Source organism: Xiphophorus hellerii, chromosome 18 (genome assembly GCF_003331165.1).
Source record: "Xiphophorus hellerii strain 12219 chromosome 18, Xiphophorus_hellerii-4.1, whole genome shotgun sequence".
Lineage (NCBI taxonomy): Eukaryota > Metazoa > Chordata > Actinopteri > Cyprinodontiformes > Poeciliidae > Xiphophorus > Xiphophorus hellerii.
In genome coordinates this window covers 847,114-863,737 of record NC_045689.1, presented here as the reverse complement: position 1 = coordinate 863,737, position 16,624 = coordinate 847,114, and the positions used below count along the sequence as shown (strand labels likewise).

The 16,624-nt window shown below is 43.0% G+C and overlaps 1 protein-coding gene across 3 annotated transcripts in view; it reads right to left on the bottom strand.

Moving 5' to 3' along the window:
* The window catches only part of dlc (deltaC), a 385,702-nt gene that overhangs the window by 237,520 nt on the left and 131,558 nt on the right, over window positions 1-16,624 (bottom strand). For all 3 annotated transcript variants that reach the window (XR_004342843.1, XM_032590768.1, XM_032590766.1), the window contains exon 6: window positions 15,694-15,863. Coding sequence is in view for 2 of the 3 variants with exons in the window: in XM_032590768.1 (XP_032446659.1) it covers window positions 15,694-15,863 (170 nt within the window). In the remaining variant the exon portion in view is untranslated. The remainder of the gene's footprint in view (window positions 1-15,693; window positions 15,864-16,624) is intronic.

The following is a 16,624-nucleotide window of genomic DNA, read 5'->3' as shown; positions in this document are numbered from 1 at the left end:
ACCTCACACTCCTCTACTGTGAGAGCAGAGCTGCTGTGGACAGGCAGCTGTGATGGAGCTGTGGTAGGTGTCGCCTCAAAGCGGGCAAAGAAGATATTCATCTCCTCTGCCAGGGAAGTGGTTCCCTCCGTGCATGGCTGGTTGCTGGATCTGTAGTTTGTAATGTGCTGGACACCCTGCCACACCTGCCTGATGTTGCTCCTGAGCTGCTTCTCTATTCTCCCTCTGTATGATGCCTTAGCTTGGCAGATGCCTCTTCTCAGGTTGGCCATGGCAGAACTGTAGAGTGCTTTGTCCCCAGACCTGAAAGCAGCGTTCCTGGCTTTCAAGAGGCCCCGGACCTCCTTAGTCATCCAGGGTTTCCTATTCGGATAGATCCTCATGAGTCTGTTCCTGGTGACATTGTCCGTGCAGAACCTGATGTAGTCCAAGACTGCTGAGGTGTAGTTCTCCAGGTCCTGATGTGCAAAAACCTCCCAGTCAGTTCTCTGGAAGCAGTCCTGTAGTTGGTGAGAGGCATCCTCAGGCCAGATGGTGACAGTCCGGGTTGTACTGGGGACACGTTTCCGCAGGGGGGTGTAAGAAGGGATCAGTAGCAGGGACACGTGATCAGACTGGCCAAGGTGTGCTAAGGGTTTAGCCCTGTATGCTTGTCTGATGTTTGTGTCCAGCTTGTCCAGAGTTTTATCACCCCTGGTTGTGCACTTTACGTGTTGATGGAATTTGGGGAGGACTGACTTCAGATCAGCATGATTAAAGTCCCCAGAGACGATGTGAACAGCCTCGGGGTACTTGTTCTGGTTGTTGCTGATAGTATCATGCAGGAGTCCCACGGCCGAGCTAGCATTAGCATCCGGTGCTATGTAAACCGAAGTGAGTAGAATGGTGTTAAACTCACGTGGGAGGTATCGGGGTCTGCATTTAATTGTGAAGAACTCCACGCCTGGAGAACAGTGGCTAACAACTACTGTGGAGTTCGTACACCAGCTGTTATTTACATAAACGCATAGTCCACCTCCTCTTTTCTTACCGGAGCTCGCTGATCGGTCCTGTCGATGTGCTGTATAGCCTGCTAGCTCGATCTCCGGCTCCGGTATGGCTGGATTTAACCACGTCTCCGTGATCGACAGAATTTGTTGGTTGTAGGTGTTTTTAACCGAGCAAAGTGGAAAAGACAAACTTTGAGTCGGTGAGCACAAAGCCGCTGCGTCTACACGCGCCGCCATCATCTTTGTTTGACGTCATATCTGATCGAACTCCTACAGTTTTTCAGATGCAGACTTCACAATCACTCAGCACACTCTTGAGGGATCAAAGGTCAAAAATTATCAAAGGATTTCTCGTACATCAAAGTATGTGGGCGTGGCTAAGTGTCAAACTTTGACTATTCGCCATGAAACATCAAGGTTCAATAACTTCCAAATGCAAAACCACAGCTGCATCAGACTTCATACGTCTCACTACAAACGAGTCCTGATCACACTGTCACGGTCACTTGATGACATCACCTTAGCCCCGCCCACTTCCGACAGGAAGTCACCTGTTTTTTCTGCTGTATGTCCGAACGTCGCCAAACTGGATATGTATGACCTTTGTTCACCTCCTGAGAGCCCAATAGCATTGAATTGTAATTTGACTCCACTGCGCCCCCTAGGTTATTCTGTCAGCTATATATCCTCGCTACATCTGTCGATCTGCATGAGATTTTTCGTACTTCAGCAGGGAGCGCTGCTGAAAACGCAATACTGCTAATATTAACATAAGTGACAAGAATCAGCATGAATACAGCTGTTCAGATAAACATAAATTCTCCAAGAACATTAAACATCAAAGCAACCCATTAAATACAGAACAATGCATCTGTGCCGTATAGGCCATGTTTATAGATGATAATTCTGTAAATATAAATTGTTAGATATTTTCTGTTTTTTTACTAATTCGGTTTTGTGGGTTAGAGTACAAAGATTCATTAATTTTGGTTACAAATAATATAAAGTATGTCCTTCATCAGCAGTGACTATTTTGAAACAGTTTCAGTAATTCGCCACTTGGGGTCAGTATTACTCCACATAAGACAAAGAGATCGACGGGGAAACAGGGTTTTCAGAGAAAGGAACTTGTATCAGACAGAGAACTTGCCGTATCAAATTGAAACAAAGATGATGAAAAACTACACCAGTATTTTGCCAGTAGGGGTCAGTGTTACTATACAAATGACAGACCCTGAGGGAGAAATGGAGTTTTCAGAGGAATTTGTTCAATAACTTCCAAATGCAAGATCACAGCTGCATCAGACTTCCCATGTCTCTCGACAGACCAGTAGTGATCACATAGTGATGTTCAATTGATGACATCACCTTAGCCCCGCCCATTTCAAACAGTAAGTCACCTGGTTTTCCTGCTGTATGTCTTACTTTTTCTCTGTTATTTATATGGGTTTAATCATGTGCAAACTGACATAAAATGATAATATGATGAACTCTGTCAATGCTCGCTGCTGGCTGAACCGTGTAGGCATGGCCAAATGGCAAATATCAGTCCCTCACCATATAGATACGATTGTCTTTAAATCACACATGGATCATCCTATTGGCACCAAACTCAATATGCAAGACTTTTGTTCACCTCTATAGAGCTCAAGAGCATTGAAATGTAATTTGACTCCACTGCGCCCCCTAGGTTAATCCTTCAGCTACATCTCAGCGCTACATGGACTGATCTGCACCAGATTTTTTGTGAGTGGTCTGGGAGCGCTGCCGAACGCATCGATGCGTATTGCCTGGTGGACAGGCGCGGAAACTGCGTGACAGCTTCTTCGGTGGCTGTCGGGCGGCGGTGCTGGAACCCCCGCGGTGGCCGATAGGCCGGGGCGGCGCCGAGCTGCGAGGGCTGCATGACGCCGCTTTGCAGCTTTAATGTGGTTCTGGTGTGGTTATGATGTGTTTCTTGTGTGGTGCTGGTGTGGTTCTATGGTGGTACTGGTGATGATTCTATGATGGTTCTGATGTGGTTCTTTTGTGGTTTTCGGATGGTTCTGACGTGGTTCTATGATGTTCTGATGTGGTTCTGACATGGTGCTTTTATGGTTCTCTGATTGTTCTATTGTGGTTCTGATGTGGTTCTATGATGGGTCTGGTGTAGTACTTGTGTGGTTACAGTTTTGGTTGTTGTGTGGTTCTGGTGTCGATCTATGATGGTTCAGATGTGGTTTATGTGGTTTTGCTGTGGTTCTTGTGTGGTTCTGTGATGATCTGGCGTGGTTCTTGTATGATTCTGACATGGTTCTGATGGTTCTATGATGGTTCTTCTGGAGAGGTTCTATGGTGGTTCTGTTATGGTTCTGGCATGGTTCTATGGTGGTTCTGGTGTAGATCTGGCGAGGTTCTAAGGTGGTTCTGGTGTGGTTCTGACGTGGTTTTGATAAGGTTCTATGATGGTTCTGGTGTGGTTCTTGTGTGGTTCTGTCGTGGTTCTGGTGTGGTTCTATGATGGTTCTGGTGTGGTTCTATGGTGGTTCTGGCATGGTTCTATGATGCTCTTGGTGTGGTTCTATGATGGTTCTTGTGTGGTTCTGGTGTGGTTCTATGGTGGTTCTGGCGTGGTTCTATGATGCTCTTGGTGTGGTTCTATGATGGTTATTGTATGATTCTGATGTGGTTCTATGGTGGTTCTGTGTGTAGATATGGCGAGGTTCTAGGGTGGTTTTACTGTGGTTCTATGATGGTTCTTGTGTGGTTCTATGGTGGTTCTGGCGTGTTTCTATGATGGTTCTTGTGTGTTCTGATGTGGTTCTGGTGTGGTTCTTGTGTGGTTCTGATGACATTCTGGTGTGGTTCTATGATGGTTCTTGTGTGGTTCTGGTTTGGTTCTATGATGATTCTGATGTGTTCTGATGTGTTCCTTGTGTGGTTCTGATGTGGTTCTTGTGTGGTTCTGATGACATTCTGGTGTGGTTCTGGTGAGGTTCTGATGGTTCTATGAAGGTTCTTGTGTGGTTCTATGGTGGTTCTGCCGTGGTTCTATGATGGTTCTTGTGTGGTTCTGATGTGGTTCTGGTGTGGTCCTTGTGTGGTTCTGTGATGGATCTGGTGTGGTTCTGACATGGTTCTATTGTGGTTCTATGATGGTTCTGACGTTGTTCTGATGTGGTTCTTGTGTGGTTCTGTGCGGTTAGATCATGGTTGTGGTGTGGTTTTATTGTGGTTCTATGATGGTTCTTGTGTGGTTCTGATGTGTTTCTAAGATGGTTCTGATCAGGTTCTGGTGTGGTTCTTGTTAGAATAATTATGTTTTGTTATCATTCTTACATAAGTGGTCACCAGTTTGCTTTTCATTCATAGGTTTAGTTTTCACAGGAGGAATCTGTTAAACTGTGTGAAAGACAAAACTTGCTTTTTCTCTAAACCTTGAAGCTGCAGCTGCTCCTTATCTGGGGATCCTCCATAAACTGCTTGTGTGTAGAATGTTTCAGAATAGCCTCCTTCTTTGATTTATCACTCTCCCACACTTCACTCTGGACTCCTTTCTTTTCTCATGCTTAATAAAAAGACAGGCTTTGCTGCGGAGAGTCAGAACACATGGTGAACTGTTCGGATGAACAGTTCTCTGTGTCTCCTTCTGCAGAAGCTTGGTTGAAAACTCATGCGTTGTCTGTGGTTCTCTTTATGTAGGTTTGAGAAATACCTATCATCTTGGTGCCATGATCCGGATCTCAGCATACCCGTTCGCTGACCGACGGAGGAACGATGCGCTGAAACCCGTGCACGGCCAGAGTCGGCAAGACTTTTAATAAAGTCCCAGGAAGTGAATTCTTCGCTTGCCCAGCGCCTAGGTCCGACTCTGTCTGTCAGCAGCGGAGTGAAGAGATCCGACCGGACAGGATTAACCGACAAAAACGTGAGTTGATAAGCGCTTTTAATTTGGGTTGAAGTCCCAACTTAGGGTTGAAGTCCCCATAAAATAATATAAAAATATATAAAAAGAGGGTTGGAGTCCCGTCCATAATTGGGTTCAAGTCCCAATTTGATTGAAAATAACATGAAATAAAAGACAGGAGCGGATTTGAGTCCCCACCTTTTTGGAGCCAGCAGGATGTTTTGTGTGTGTGCGTGCGGGGGTGTGTGTGTGTGTGTGTGTGTGTGTGCATGGTGCTTCTGTCAGTAGGCTTTTTGTCATAGGAATTAGAATCCAATGTAAAAAACGGTCAAACTTAGTTTGACCTAGAAGCCTGTTCTTGAGCACTCAGCATTTTCTTTGAAGTAAAAGCACAAAATACCTACATTAAGCTAAATCGCAGAGTACTAAAAATAATGGGAAATAAGAGTTGCTGTAATCCCTCACTTGCTGAGGATCCCCAAGGGGTTCTGGAACCTCAAAGGATAGTTTGTAGCAGCCTGACTGTTTTGCATGCTCAAAAAGGAATTATGACTTTCTTAAAGAGGGAAGCTTAAGTGTAAAAAAAATTTAACAGGTGCAAAAACAACTTGATGAGAAATGAAATGAAACAATAAAAAAGAGAAAATTTTTCTCAAAGAACAATGTTTTTAATGTATTGATTACTGGGTAGAATAATTACAAAAGATTAAAACACCAACTTGGTGCTATGATCCTTTGGCTGTATGTCTGGAGGGGTCAGCGAACAGAGTTTGGTACCGACCTGGACTTTATCCAGCCTCATATCTCACTTAGGTTCCAAATGAGAGGAGTTCTGTTCGCTGGCTTCACAGCTTCAGCATTAAGGATCAACAAACTTAAAGTAATTCATTGGTCTCTGATTAGATGTTCACTCAGACTAAGTTAATTTAAACTTAAATTAACTTACATTCTACATTTTAAAATCTAACAAGGCAAAGGATAAAAGAGACTACAGGTTTTAACATGTTTCATGTTTATATGTGTTTGAATAAGTAAATGACTTATAAAAATGTTTGGTAATAAATGGCTAAAACTATACAATCAAAAGAGAGAAAAGATATATATGAAATATATTTAGAAATAAAAACACAGTAGGAGGACAAACATGACACAATCATTCTTAATGTTTTCCAATACTATAAAAATGTGTAGAGTAAATATTACATTTTCACAATTCTGTCAACGAAGATTTGTGTCATAACCTGTGACGTTTCTTTCAGCTGGGCGGCGCGAGGCAGGTGGCTGTTGTAAGCAAACCGACGGGTGTGAGGTGGGCCATGGAGAGCAAAGGGGAAAAGAGAAAAATAGCCGAGGAAAGATTCTACAATTCTTGGACCGAATCATTTGCATTCATTGCCAATACAGAAGGATTACCTGAATGTTTGCTCTGTAGCAAGAAGTTGTCAAATAACAAAAAGGCTGTACTTTCTGGACTATAGAGCGCACCGTACTATAAGCGGCACCTACAATTTCTTTTTTAAATAACTGGAAACGTACATACATAAGTCGCACCGGGCTATAAGCCGCATGGTTCAAAGCGTGGGGACAAAATAGCGACTTATAGTCTGAAAAATACGGTTATGTGGAAAAACGTTTCCAGGGAACCAGGGAAGGTTTGTTACATTAGCTGCCGCGTCAAGATTAAAGTTGCATCTTACATGCTCTATGTTGAGAAACTGTTCAGTGATGTCCATAAACAGAAATCACATTAAACACGTAAGAACACAATCCTGCCATAGGTACATATATTTAATAACAAAGTGGTTGTTTTTATAAATTGATTAGTGATTTTTGTCAGTATATATTTAGAATGACACTTAGCGATATTATTGTGTTTGTTGCTCAGATCCAAGGATGGCTGCGCGTCAAAAGAGAAGAGGATGCTGCTATATTTTACCATTGCACTGACTTGCTTGGCATTTGCACAGAAATCAAACTTAAACTGTATTAATTTAATTTTATACTTTACCTTTTCAAAAGGCTGCTGTTTTATTTTATAACTGCAGGTTGCGTTTTATTGCTCTCCATTTGTTGCCCAGATAAGCGGCACGTTAAGCATGTTCCGTTTAGTTGTTTGTTCGATCACACACTTAACTGTGATTATTTATAAAGAGCGATCGTCGTTATGCAAACTGCATTTGGGAGCAGATTTTACGGGTTCCAAAATGAAAATAAAATGACCCTTTCCCTGTCAATCTTCATAATAAAAATGACATCAAACATCAGATTTCTTTATTGCATTTCTTTAATTTTATCAATGCAACAAAACATAATATATTAATATTGTAATATTAATACATTAATATTGTAGGCAAACTTAATGCACCATTGTACAACAGAGTCACGTGGTGCGTCATTCCGTCCAGGACGCACAGCAGGGAGGCTAATACAGCTAATATAAACACTTAAAGCTTGTTTTGCCTTCATTATAAACATACAGTATATAAGGCTTTTAATCTTTTGCGGCTCCAGACAGATTTGTTTTTTGTTTTATGGTCCAAAATGGCTCTTTCAACATGTTGAGTTGCCGACCCTTGGTCTAACCTCTGACCTCAACTCGAAGCTGTCCTGCCATGGACCAGATGAAGTCCCTCCTTCGTCTCCAGTTAATGACGGCAATCAAGAAGACAAAGAAGAGTTCCATCACCTCCAGACACTAAAGTATCTGCTGATCTTAATTCCTTGACACCTGGGAACTGCCATTCAGCAAACTCCTGCATGGTGTCCTGCTGGACATTGGACTGAAACTACATTCCTGTGTTTGGATGGAACTGAACTCTTACAACCTCTGCTGATCTACTCCCTGACATCAGCGTGGAGAAGGGAAGGATAACGTGCTTCAGAGACGAAGACAACAAACTGAACTATTTGACGCTTGTTTGATTTGTGTACAACATGGACATTGACTGAGGGACAGTCTGGACAACTCAAGATCCAACACCAGAGACGGGGGGCTGGAGGAGAGAGAGGAGGGAGGATTATGCTCCAGAAGGAGGAGGAGGGCGAAGTGAGACAGAAAGGAGACATCCAAAGATAAGTGTATCACACACACAGCTGTTATACACTGTTATTGCAATGAAGACTTGCTTGCTTGCTAACTCTGCACACGTATTATCTAGCCAGAAGAGGAAGTCTTAGAGGCTTTTATGTTCAATGTTAGACAAATTCTCTCAGTTTGTCCCTGTTAACTCTGAGTCCTGAACAGCAGGACCACTGCTAAGGATCCTCTTATGGCCCACGAGCCATAGGTTGGGAAACCTGAAGGGAAAACTGCAGTCACTAAAAGTTCAGCAAAGAAATAACAAAAACTTATGCCACTAAATTACACCAACTAAAAATTATCAAAGATTCTAAGCTAATAATGATTTGCAAAATTTTCTTTTTCCTTTTTTAAAGGACTATCCTGGTAATACATGCTAGTTTGGATTTAAAATTAAATATCTCTAAGTTTTAAAACTAAAAATAAATAAATATATAATTGATACTGCAGTGTTCATATACCATAAAGTATTTGTTGCATTTAAATCAAACAGTGAATTTAGAGTTTAATTCTTTAAATGAATCTACATTTTATTAAAATGGGTGAAGTGTTACAGCAGCAGGAAATTCAGTTGCTGCTGGATTCTAACACGTCTGAGATAAGGATCCTGACAACTAAAGATAAATATTAACACATTAAAAATGTTAAATATTGGAAAATTCTTGAAGCTTCAGAAAATTTTATAATTTGAGCACAGAAAAACAATGAAAGCAGACTGAAAATCGGACTAATTTTTATGTTTCGGTTTGTCGCTTTGTGTTGATGGAAATGAGTGTGATCAAGAGAACAAACAAACTGTACTCAAGACCTGAGTAACTGATCAATTATTAATTATTTAATAATAATGCTAAAAAAATTGTCAGCTGGTTTTAAAATGCAAGGTTAAAAGAAACTTTGATATTTTAAGTAACTAGTTACTCCAAAATAATGATTGCGAATAAAGGTAATATTTTCTACATTAAGTTTAAAACCTTTTATCTAGGTTTGATTGATTGATGATTATTAAATTCATAAAGAAATATTGAATTAGAGGATTTGAGATTTGGTTTAATTTCAGGATGGTCATTTTTGTTTAAAAGAGTAAAAAACAATGTTCTGCAGAAGAGCCAATTCTGGGTTGTGCCATCTGTCAGGAGTAAAACAGAAGTGTTCCACCTTGATGAATCTAACAACATCCACATGTAAGATCTCTAATAAATTGCCTCTTTGCTAACAGCTCTCCTACAAACAATATAACTGCCAGATAAAACTAGCAGTTTGTAAGTGTGCAGCACACACCACAGGAAAGGATGAGGTTTTATAATGAAAACAGGTCAGCTGATCAAATGTTAAATAAAAGAAGCAGCAACAGGACAACATGGAACTGGAAACTTCCTAGAATAAAATGAAGAAAACAAATGAGAATTATAGGGGCAACACTGAATGATGATAAAATTTTTCAGGTAAATAGACAAACCTACCAAAATCCCTGTAAGACAGCTGCAATTTTGACACATGGATATTTGTCAATGTGTCAACAGGGAGGATAATTACTATATTACTACCAAATATGGATTAAAAATTAAATTCTTACTTAAAAATTTTTGTACTGCATGACCAGTTTATGTTAAAAACAATCCTCAAGGAAACATGACACCAAAAAGAGGAAGTTTCCCAAAACCTTCTTATCCATTCCAGACAATGCATATGGATTTTATTGAACTTACACAAAGTGGACCATATAAATATTGTTTGGTAATGACTGATGCATTTTCTAAATGGGTTGAAATAGTCCCAGCAAAGCACACAGATGCTCTGACAGTAGCTAAAGCTATTTGTAAAACTATTATTACATCAAATGGCATACCACAAACTTTTTATAGAGAAGAGCAGATTAAGAAAATGTATGGAAACATCTAACAGGCTGTGGCCAGAATGTTTAGGTTTGGTGAAGTTCTACATGAGAATTACACCCACACAGGAAGGATTAACCATTTGAAATAATTTATGGAAGACCATAAAGATTACCGATATTTTCTGCAGATTTACAGAAAGCAGATGAGGAGCAAACACTGGCAGACTAGATGATTAGGACTCTAAGACAGAAAGAGGTATCAAATGCAAATTTACTGCCCTCTGACTCTCCTCTCCCACAGAAAACCCCTCCCATCAAGCCAGCAGACTGGGTGTATATCAAAGTCATAAAAAGGAAGAGCTGGGCCAGTCCACGGTGGGAGGGACCATTCCAAGTGCTGATAACCACACCAACTGCTGTAAAGATTGTGGAAAGACCCAGCTGGATACATCTCAGTCACTGTAAGGTGCAGAGGGTGTTAGACCCCTAATTCAGGGTGACAGGGAAGCCTGACTTCAAAGGGGTTCTACCGTTTAGGGCAGTTCGTCTCAACGTCAGTGAAGAAACCGACAAATCCTCACTCTGCTAGGCTGGGGGTCCTGACATCTTTGTATTCTGAGCAGCAATGGGGCCACATGCCAGGTGGAACCTCTACTGTGACTGCAGCATGTCTACTGTTTTGCAGAGGGAGTGGTCTCACTCTCAACAGGATAAGAAGAGAAGCAGACACATCCTCCCTCCAGACTCATCCACATGACTACAGCACCAACTTGTGGTGGCAACTGATGAATAGGTACCCTGCTCTACACACAACTCTGGACTGAAACCTGGAAACATAACCAAACAACAACAACTTTGTTTGTGACACCATGCCCCTGCCACAGATGGACCTCTGACTACCAGAAGTAATCACTTTGGTTAGTTTTAAGCCAGGAGCCCTTGGTGTCTATGTGTATAACAATGGCACTACCATTTTGGGGACCATCCCATGGAACCAGTGTAACAAAATCTACACTTTCTGTGACAAGAAGGCAGACTTTTTCGACTGTAAAACCTGCCAAGTGATGAACCACATCAGTACTGCCTGTTCCATAAGATGGAAGGTACATCTTATGGAACATCAACAGGTACATCCTGCTGTGTCTCATCAACAACGCTTGCCAGCTAGCCAACGGCACTGCAAAAGAGCTGACTGCATCGAGAAACATGGTCCTGCAAAACTGTGTTATGTTAGATCTTCTCACAGCCTCTCAGGGAGGTGTCTGCAAGATCATAGGCTCAGCGTGCTACACATTTCGTCCCTGACGAAACAGAAACTGGAGGAACTATACATGATGCCCTGCATGAATTGGAAGAGCTTAAGGACTATATGGACAGTGCAACTCAGGGGTCACAACCTTTTGACCTTGTTTCTTGGCTCACCTCTGGACCATGGTGGCAGCTTTTGTTAAAGATTGGAACATCCATCTTGACTGTACTGATCCTATTCTGTCTTTTTAGCAGCACCAGCCCCTCGTCCTACAGAAGCATCAGGTGATGGCCACCTTGAGGAGGATCAACACCCACAAAGCTCCAGGACCGGACAAGGTGTCAGGCCAGACGCTGAAAACCTGCGCCGACCAGCTGGCAGGAGTGTTTCTGGACATTTTCAATCTGTCCCTGCAGCTCGCCATGGTTCCTGAGTGTCTCAAGTCTTCCACCATCATCCCTGTACCGAAGAAGAGGTCCATCACCAGCCTGAACGATTACCGGCCCGTCGCTCTGACCCCGGTGATCATGAAGTGCTTTGAGAGGATTCTTCTTAGGTACATCAGAGACTTCATCCCCGCAAACCTGGACAGCCTTCAGTTCGCCTACAGAGCGAACCGGTCAACAGAGGATGCTGTCTCCATCACTCTGCACACAGCCCTGACCCATCTGCAGCATCCCAACACCTACGTTAGGATGCTATTTGTAGACTTCAGCTCAGCATTTAACACCGTCATCCCAGACAAGCTGGTGCTGAAGCTACTCGAGGTGGGGCTGCCCGCTTCACTGTGCCACTGGATCAGAGACTTCCTCACCAACAGGCCTCAGGTGGTGAGAATAAGTGGCTCAACATCGTCCCCACTGGTCCTCAACACAGGCACGCCACAGGGCTGTGTGCTCAGCCCAGCTCTCTTCACCCTGTTTACACATGACTGCGTGGCCATCCACCCCACCAACACAGTCGTGAAGTACGCAGACGACACAACAGTAGTGGGTCTCATTTCAGACAACAACGAGACCCACTACAGAGAGGAGATTCTGCAGCTCACTCAGTGGTGTTCAGCCAACAACTTGGTGCTGAACACAGGGAAGACCAAGGAGGTCATCGTGGATTACAGAAGGTCCAGGAAGACGGATCACACTCCCCTTCTCATAGATGGAGAAGTGGTGGAACGTGTGGACAACATCAAGTTCCTGGGCCTCCACATCACGTCTGACCTCTCCTGGAACACAAACACCTCCCACCTGGTGAAGAAAGCACAACAAAGGCTCTTCTTCCTCAGGAAACTGAGACGGGCTGGACTTTCCTCACGGCTGCTCGTGAACTTTTACAGGGCGATGATCGAGAGCATCCTCTGCCTCAACATGACTGTGTGGTATGGCAGCTGCACAGCACTGGAGAGGAAACAACTGACACGGGTGGTGAGAACAGCACAAGGCATTGTGGGATGCCCCCTCCCAGACCTGGACTCCATTTACACAGACCGGGTCAAGAAGAGAGCTGGATCCATAGCCATGGATTCCAGCCACCCGGGCCACAGACTGTTTGTGCCGCTGCCATCAGGCAAGCGGTACAGGAATATACGGACTACAACAAACAGACTGAGAAACAGTTTCTTCCCCACAGCCGTCAGAGCCATTACTCCCTGCCCCCCCCCCCCCCCCCCCCCCCCCCCCACACACACACATATCATAACCTCGCAGTCACACACAGCCACACTGTTCTGCACTTTGCACTGTCACATTATCTGTACTTTACCATAATTGGACCTGCTGCTACTTCTTTGGATGGTTGAGTGCCTTTAGTTAATTTAGTTGTATATATTGTTATTATTATTATTGTGTGTTTGCTTATTTATACTGTATATATTTGACCTTTTGCACGGGAGCTGCAATGGAAATTTCGTTGAATTCTGTTCAATGACAATAAATGCTATCTATTCTATTCTATTCTATTCTTTTTACAACCTACATCATTCTATGTCTTCGTAGAATGATGCTAAAGACATTTAACACTGCTCTGATCAGCTATCAGATGGTCAGGGTAACCTCTGACAGATGAGGACTATATATGGTTCCAGAAAAATGAAGATGAACTGAAAACAGGAACATGATGATGTTCTTTAATTAATAAACAGATTAAATCATTGCTTAATGTCTCCTACACTGAACATGTGAAAACAAATGATGTTTGTGATGAAAAATGCATTTGGTTTATACTGTTTCTTCTATAACATTATATTCTTTCTTCTTTCCTGTGTTTGTATTCTTTTACCCGGCAACATAATATATGTATATAGTATTCTATTTTTCTTTTTCTTAAATTTTGCAACTCTATGTAAAAATTATAAACAGGGAGGAATGTTAGAATAATTATGTTTTGTTATCATTCTTACATAAGTGGTCACCAGTTTGCTTTTCATTCATAGGTTTAGTTTTCACAGGAGGAATCTGTTAAACTGTGTGAAAGACAAAACTTGCTTTTTCTCTAAACCTTGAAGCTGCAGCTGCTCCTTATCTGGGGATCCTCCATAAACTGCTTGTGTGTAGAATGTTTCAGAATAGCCTCCTTCTTTGATTTATCACTCTCCCACACTTCACTCTGGACTCCTTTCTTTTCTCATGCTTAATAAAAAGACAGGCTTTGCTGCGGAGAGTCAGAACACATGGTGAACTGTTCGGATGAACAGTTCTCTGTGTCTCCTGCAGAAGCTTGGTTGAAAACTCAAACGTTGTCTGTGGTTCTCTTTATGTAGGTTTGAGAAATACCTATCAGTTCTAGTGTGGTTCTATAAGGTTCTGGTGTGGTTCTGGTGTGATAATATGATGGTTCTTGTGTGGTTCTGGTGTGGTTCTATGGTGCTTCTGGTGTGGTTCTTGTGTGGTTCTGGCATGGTTCTATGGTGGTTCTTGTGTGGTTCTGTAGAGGTGCCTGCGGGTGGTTGCCTCTGGGGCCATAGGAGAATTTTTTCCCTTGAATGAAAGATGCACAGACAGGGTTTTGATCCTATACAGGTGGAACTGTTGGCCATGGGAGAGCAATGCACTGTAATTATACATTCACTGTAAGGTAAGCTTGTTAACGATATATTGAATAAGATTGTAATTGTGTTATCTACATTAACATTTTGTCTTCACTGGTTCATAAGTAGACCTCTACCCATACAATTCTCTTTAAGAAAATAATTCCTAATTAGAAAATAAGTGTACTTATTTTAGGGGGGATATGTAGAGGAATATAATTATATTAATAGTTAAAAATTATGTTTGTTGGTTGGTTCGCACTAAGAGATGTTTTAACCTAAAATAAATGTATTGTGTCAAATGGACTGGGTCAATCTGACCTAGAAGTCAGGAAGAAATTCAGATTTGGAGAAGATATGGAATAACAATCATTAAAGAGAGGAAAGTTGTTAGTTTAAGCTGTTGTGCAAGAAAGCTCTGGCACCAGACATTTCTCCTGTTCGCCAGCAAAGGAACTGGGCCGGAGCTCAAGACGTGGGAAGGAACCTCTGTTTGGATAGATAAGAATAATAACTGGCTTGTTTTGCACCTTTGAAATGGAGCAGATGTTAGAGGTCAATAGGTCTTAATATTTCCAAGGAACTTCCAATACACATCCAGTGTAAGACGGAGCCAAATGAACTACGTAAATGGAGGAAAGCAACGCCATTGGTCGAGGCTTTCCAATACACACCAGTAGAGCTTGGACCCTATAAAAAACTGATACCAGAAGTAGAAGGCAAGAGATTTTGGGACTACTGTAACGATGTGTATGTGATGATTTAGTTCCGCAGATGTGCATTAAAATCTCTTCTTGTTTTGACTATGAGCAGATGGAGTTCCAAGTCTTATTTAGCCTTTATTTATACATTCTATGAGGTTAGGCACCTTTAAATTCTTCCATAGTTCTGGCGTGGTTCTATGATAGTTCTGGTGTGGTTCTGGTGAGGTTCTATTGTGGTTCTGGTCTGGTTCTGGTGTAGTTCTGGTGCGGTTCTATTGCAGTTCTGATGTTGCTCTTGTGTGGTTCTGATGTGGTTCTATGATGGTTCTGATGTAGTTCTTGTGTGGTTCTGCTGTGGTTCTGGGGTGGTTCTATGATGGTTCTGATGTGGTTCTTTTGTGGTTCTGGTCTGTTTCTGATGTGGTTCTATGATGGTTCTGGTGTGGACTTGGCATGGTACTGTGGTGGCTCTTGTTTGGTTCTGGCGTGGTTCTATGATGGTTCTGGTGTGGTTCTGATGTATTTGTTGTGTGGTTCTAATGTGGTTCAATTGTGGTTCTGTGATGGTTCTTGTGTGGTTCTGGTGAGGTTCTATGGTGTTTTGGTCTGGTTCTGGCGAGGTTCTGATGTGGTTCTGGTGTGGTTCTATGGTGGTTCTGATGTTGCTGTGGTCCTTCTATTGTGATTCTTGTGTGGTTCTTTTGTGGTTCTGATGTGGTTCTATTGTGGTTCTGATGTGGTTCTGGTGCAGTCCTTGTGTGGTTCTGATGTGGTTCTGGTGCGGTTCTATTGTGGTTCTGATGTGGTTCTGATGTGGTTCTATTGTGGTTTTGATGTGGTTCTATTGTGGCTCTTGTATGGTTCTGGTGCAGTTCTTTTGTGGTTCTGATGAGGTTCTGATGTGGTTCTGGTGTGGTTCTGGTGACGTACTGTGCAGCTTCCTCCGTTCCTGCAGGGGGTGCTGTCACACTCATTGGTCTCGATCTCGCAGTCGACGCCGGAGAAGCCGGGTCGGCAGCTGCAGGTGTAGCTGCCTTCGCCGGTGTTGGTGCAGGACGCTTGGTTCTGGCACGGCCGGTGGTTGGTGCAGTAGTTGAGGTCTGGAGTCGAGAGAGAAAGGAAGGGGGAAATTAGCAAAATGAAACATGAGAAGCTGGAGAACCTAAAACAACTGGATCCTGCTGGATATGACGAGTTCTAGGTCTAGTTCTAGGACAGTTACTGAAAAATAAATGAAACACATTATAGTTTCTCAGTAAGTAGGGTTACATCCAAAGGGGGATATTGATCAATATTCCATCTTGGCTGATATGGATATTATTGTGGCTGTGTCTAGCTGGTCAGTCGCCTAGCGCTAGGCGACTGACCAGCTAGACATTTGACCGGTCGATAGAGGCGTCGGTCGCCTAGCGCGTTGGTTGATTAGCGTCGGTCTATTAGCGCGTCGGTCACCTCTAGTGCTTCGGTCTACTAGCGCGTCTGTTACCTAGCTCGTCGGTAGCCTAGCGTGTCGGTCACCTCTAGTGCGTCGGTCGACTAGCGTGTCTGTCACCTAGCGAGTCTGTCACCTAGCGTATCGGTCACCTCTAGTGCGTCGGTTGACTAGCGTGTCTGTCACCTAGCTCGTCGGTAGCCTAGCGCGTCGGTCGCCTAGCGCGTTGGTCGCCTAGCGCGTTGGTCACCTAGCGCGTCGGTAGCCTAGCGCGTCGGTCGCCTAGCGCGTCGGTGGCATCTCTATAGTTCACCTCGGTGCAGATCACATGCACCAGCCTTCACTCAAACTGGACTATTTCTAAGGTGTTCTAGCAGAAAAGCTTCACCTGTATCAGGATTTATATGGACCCTGGAGAGGAATAATTTT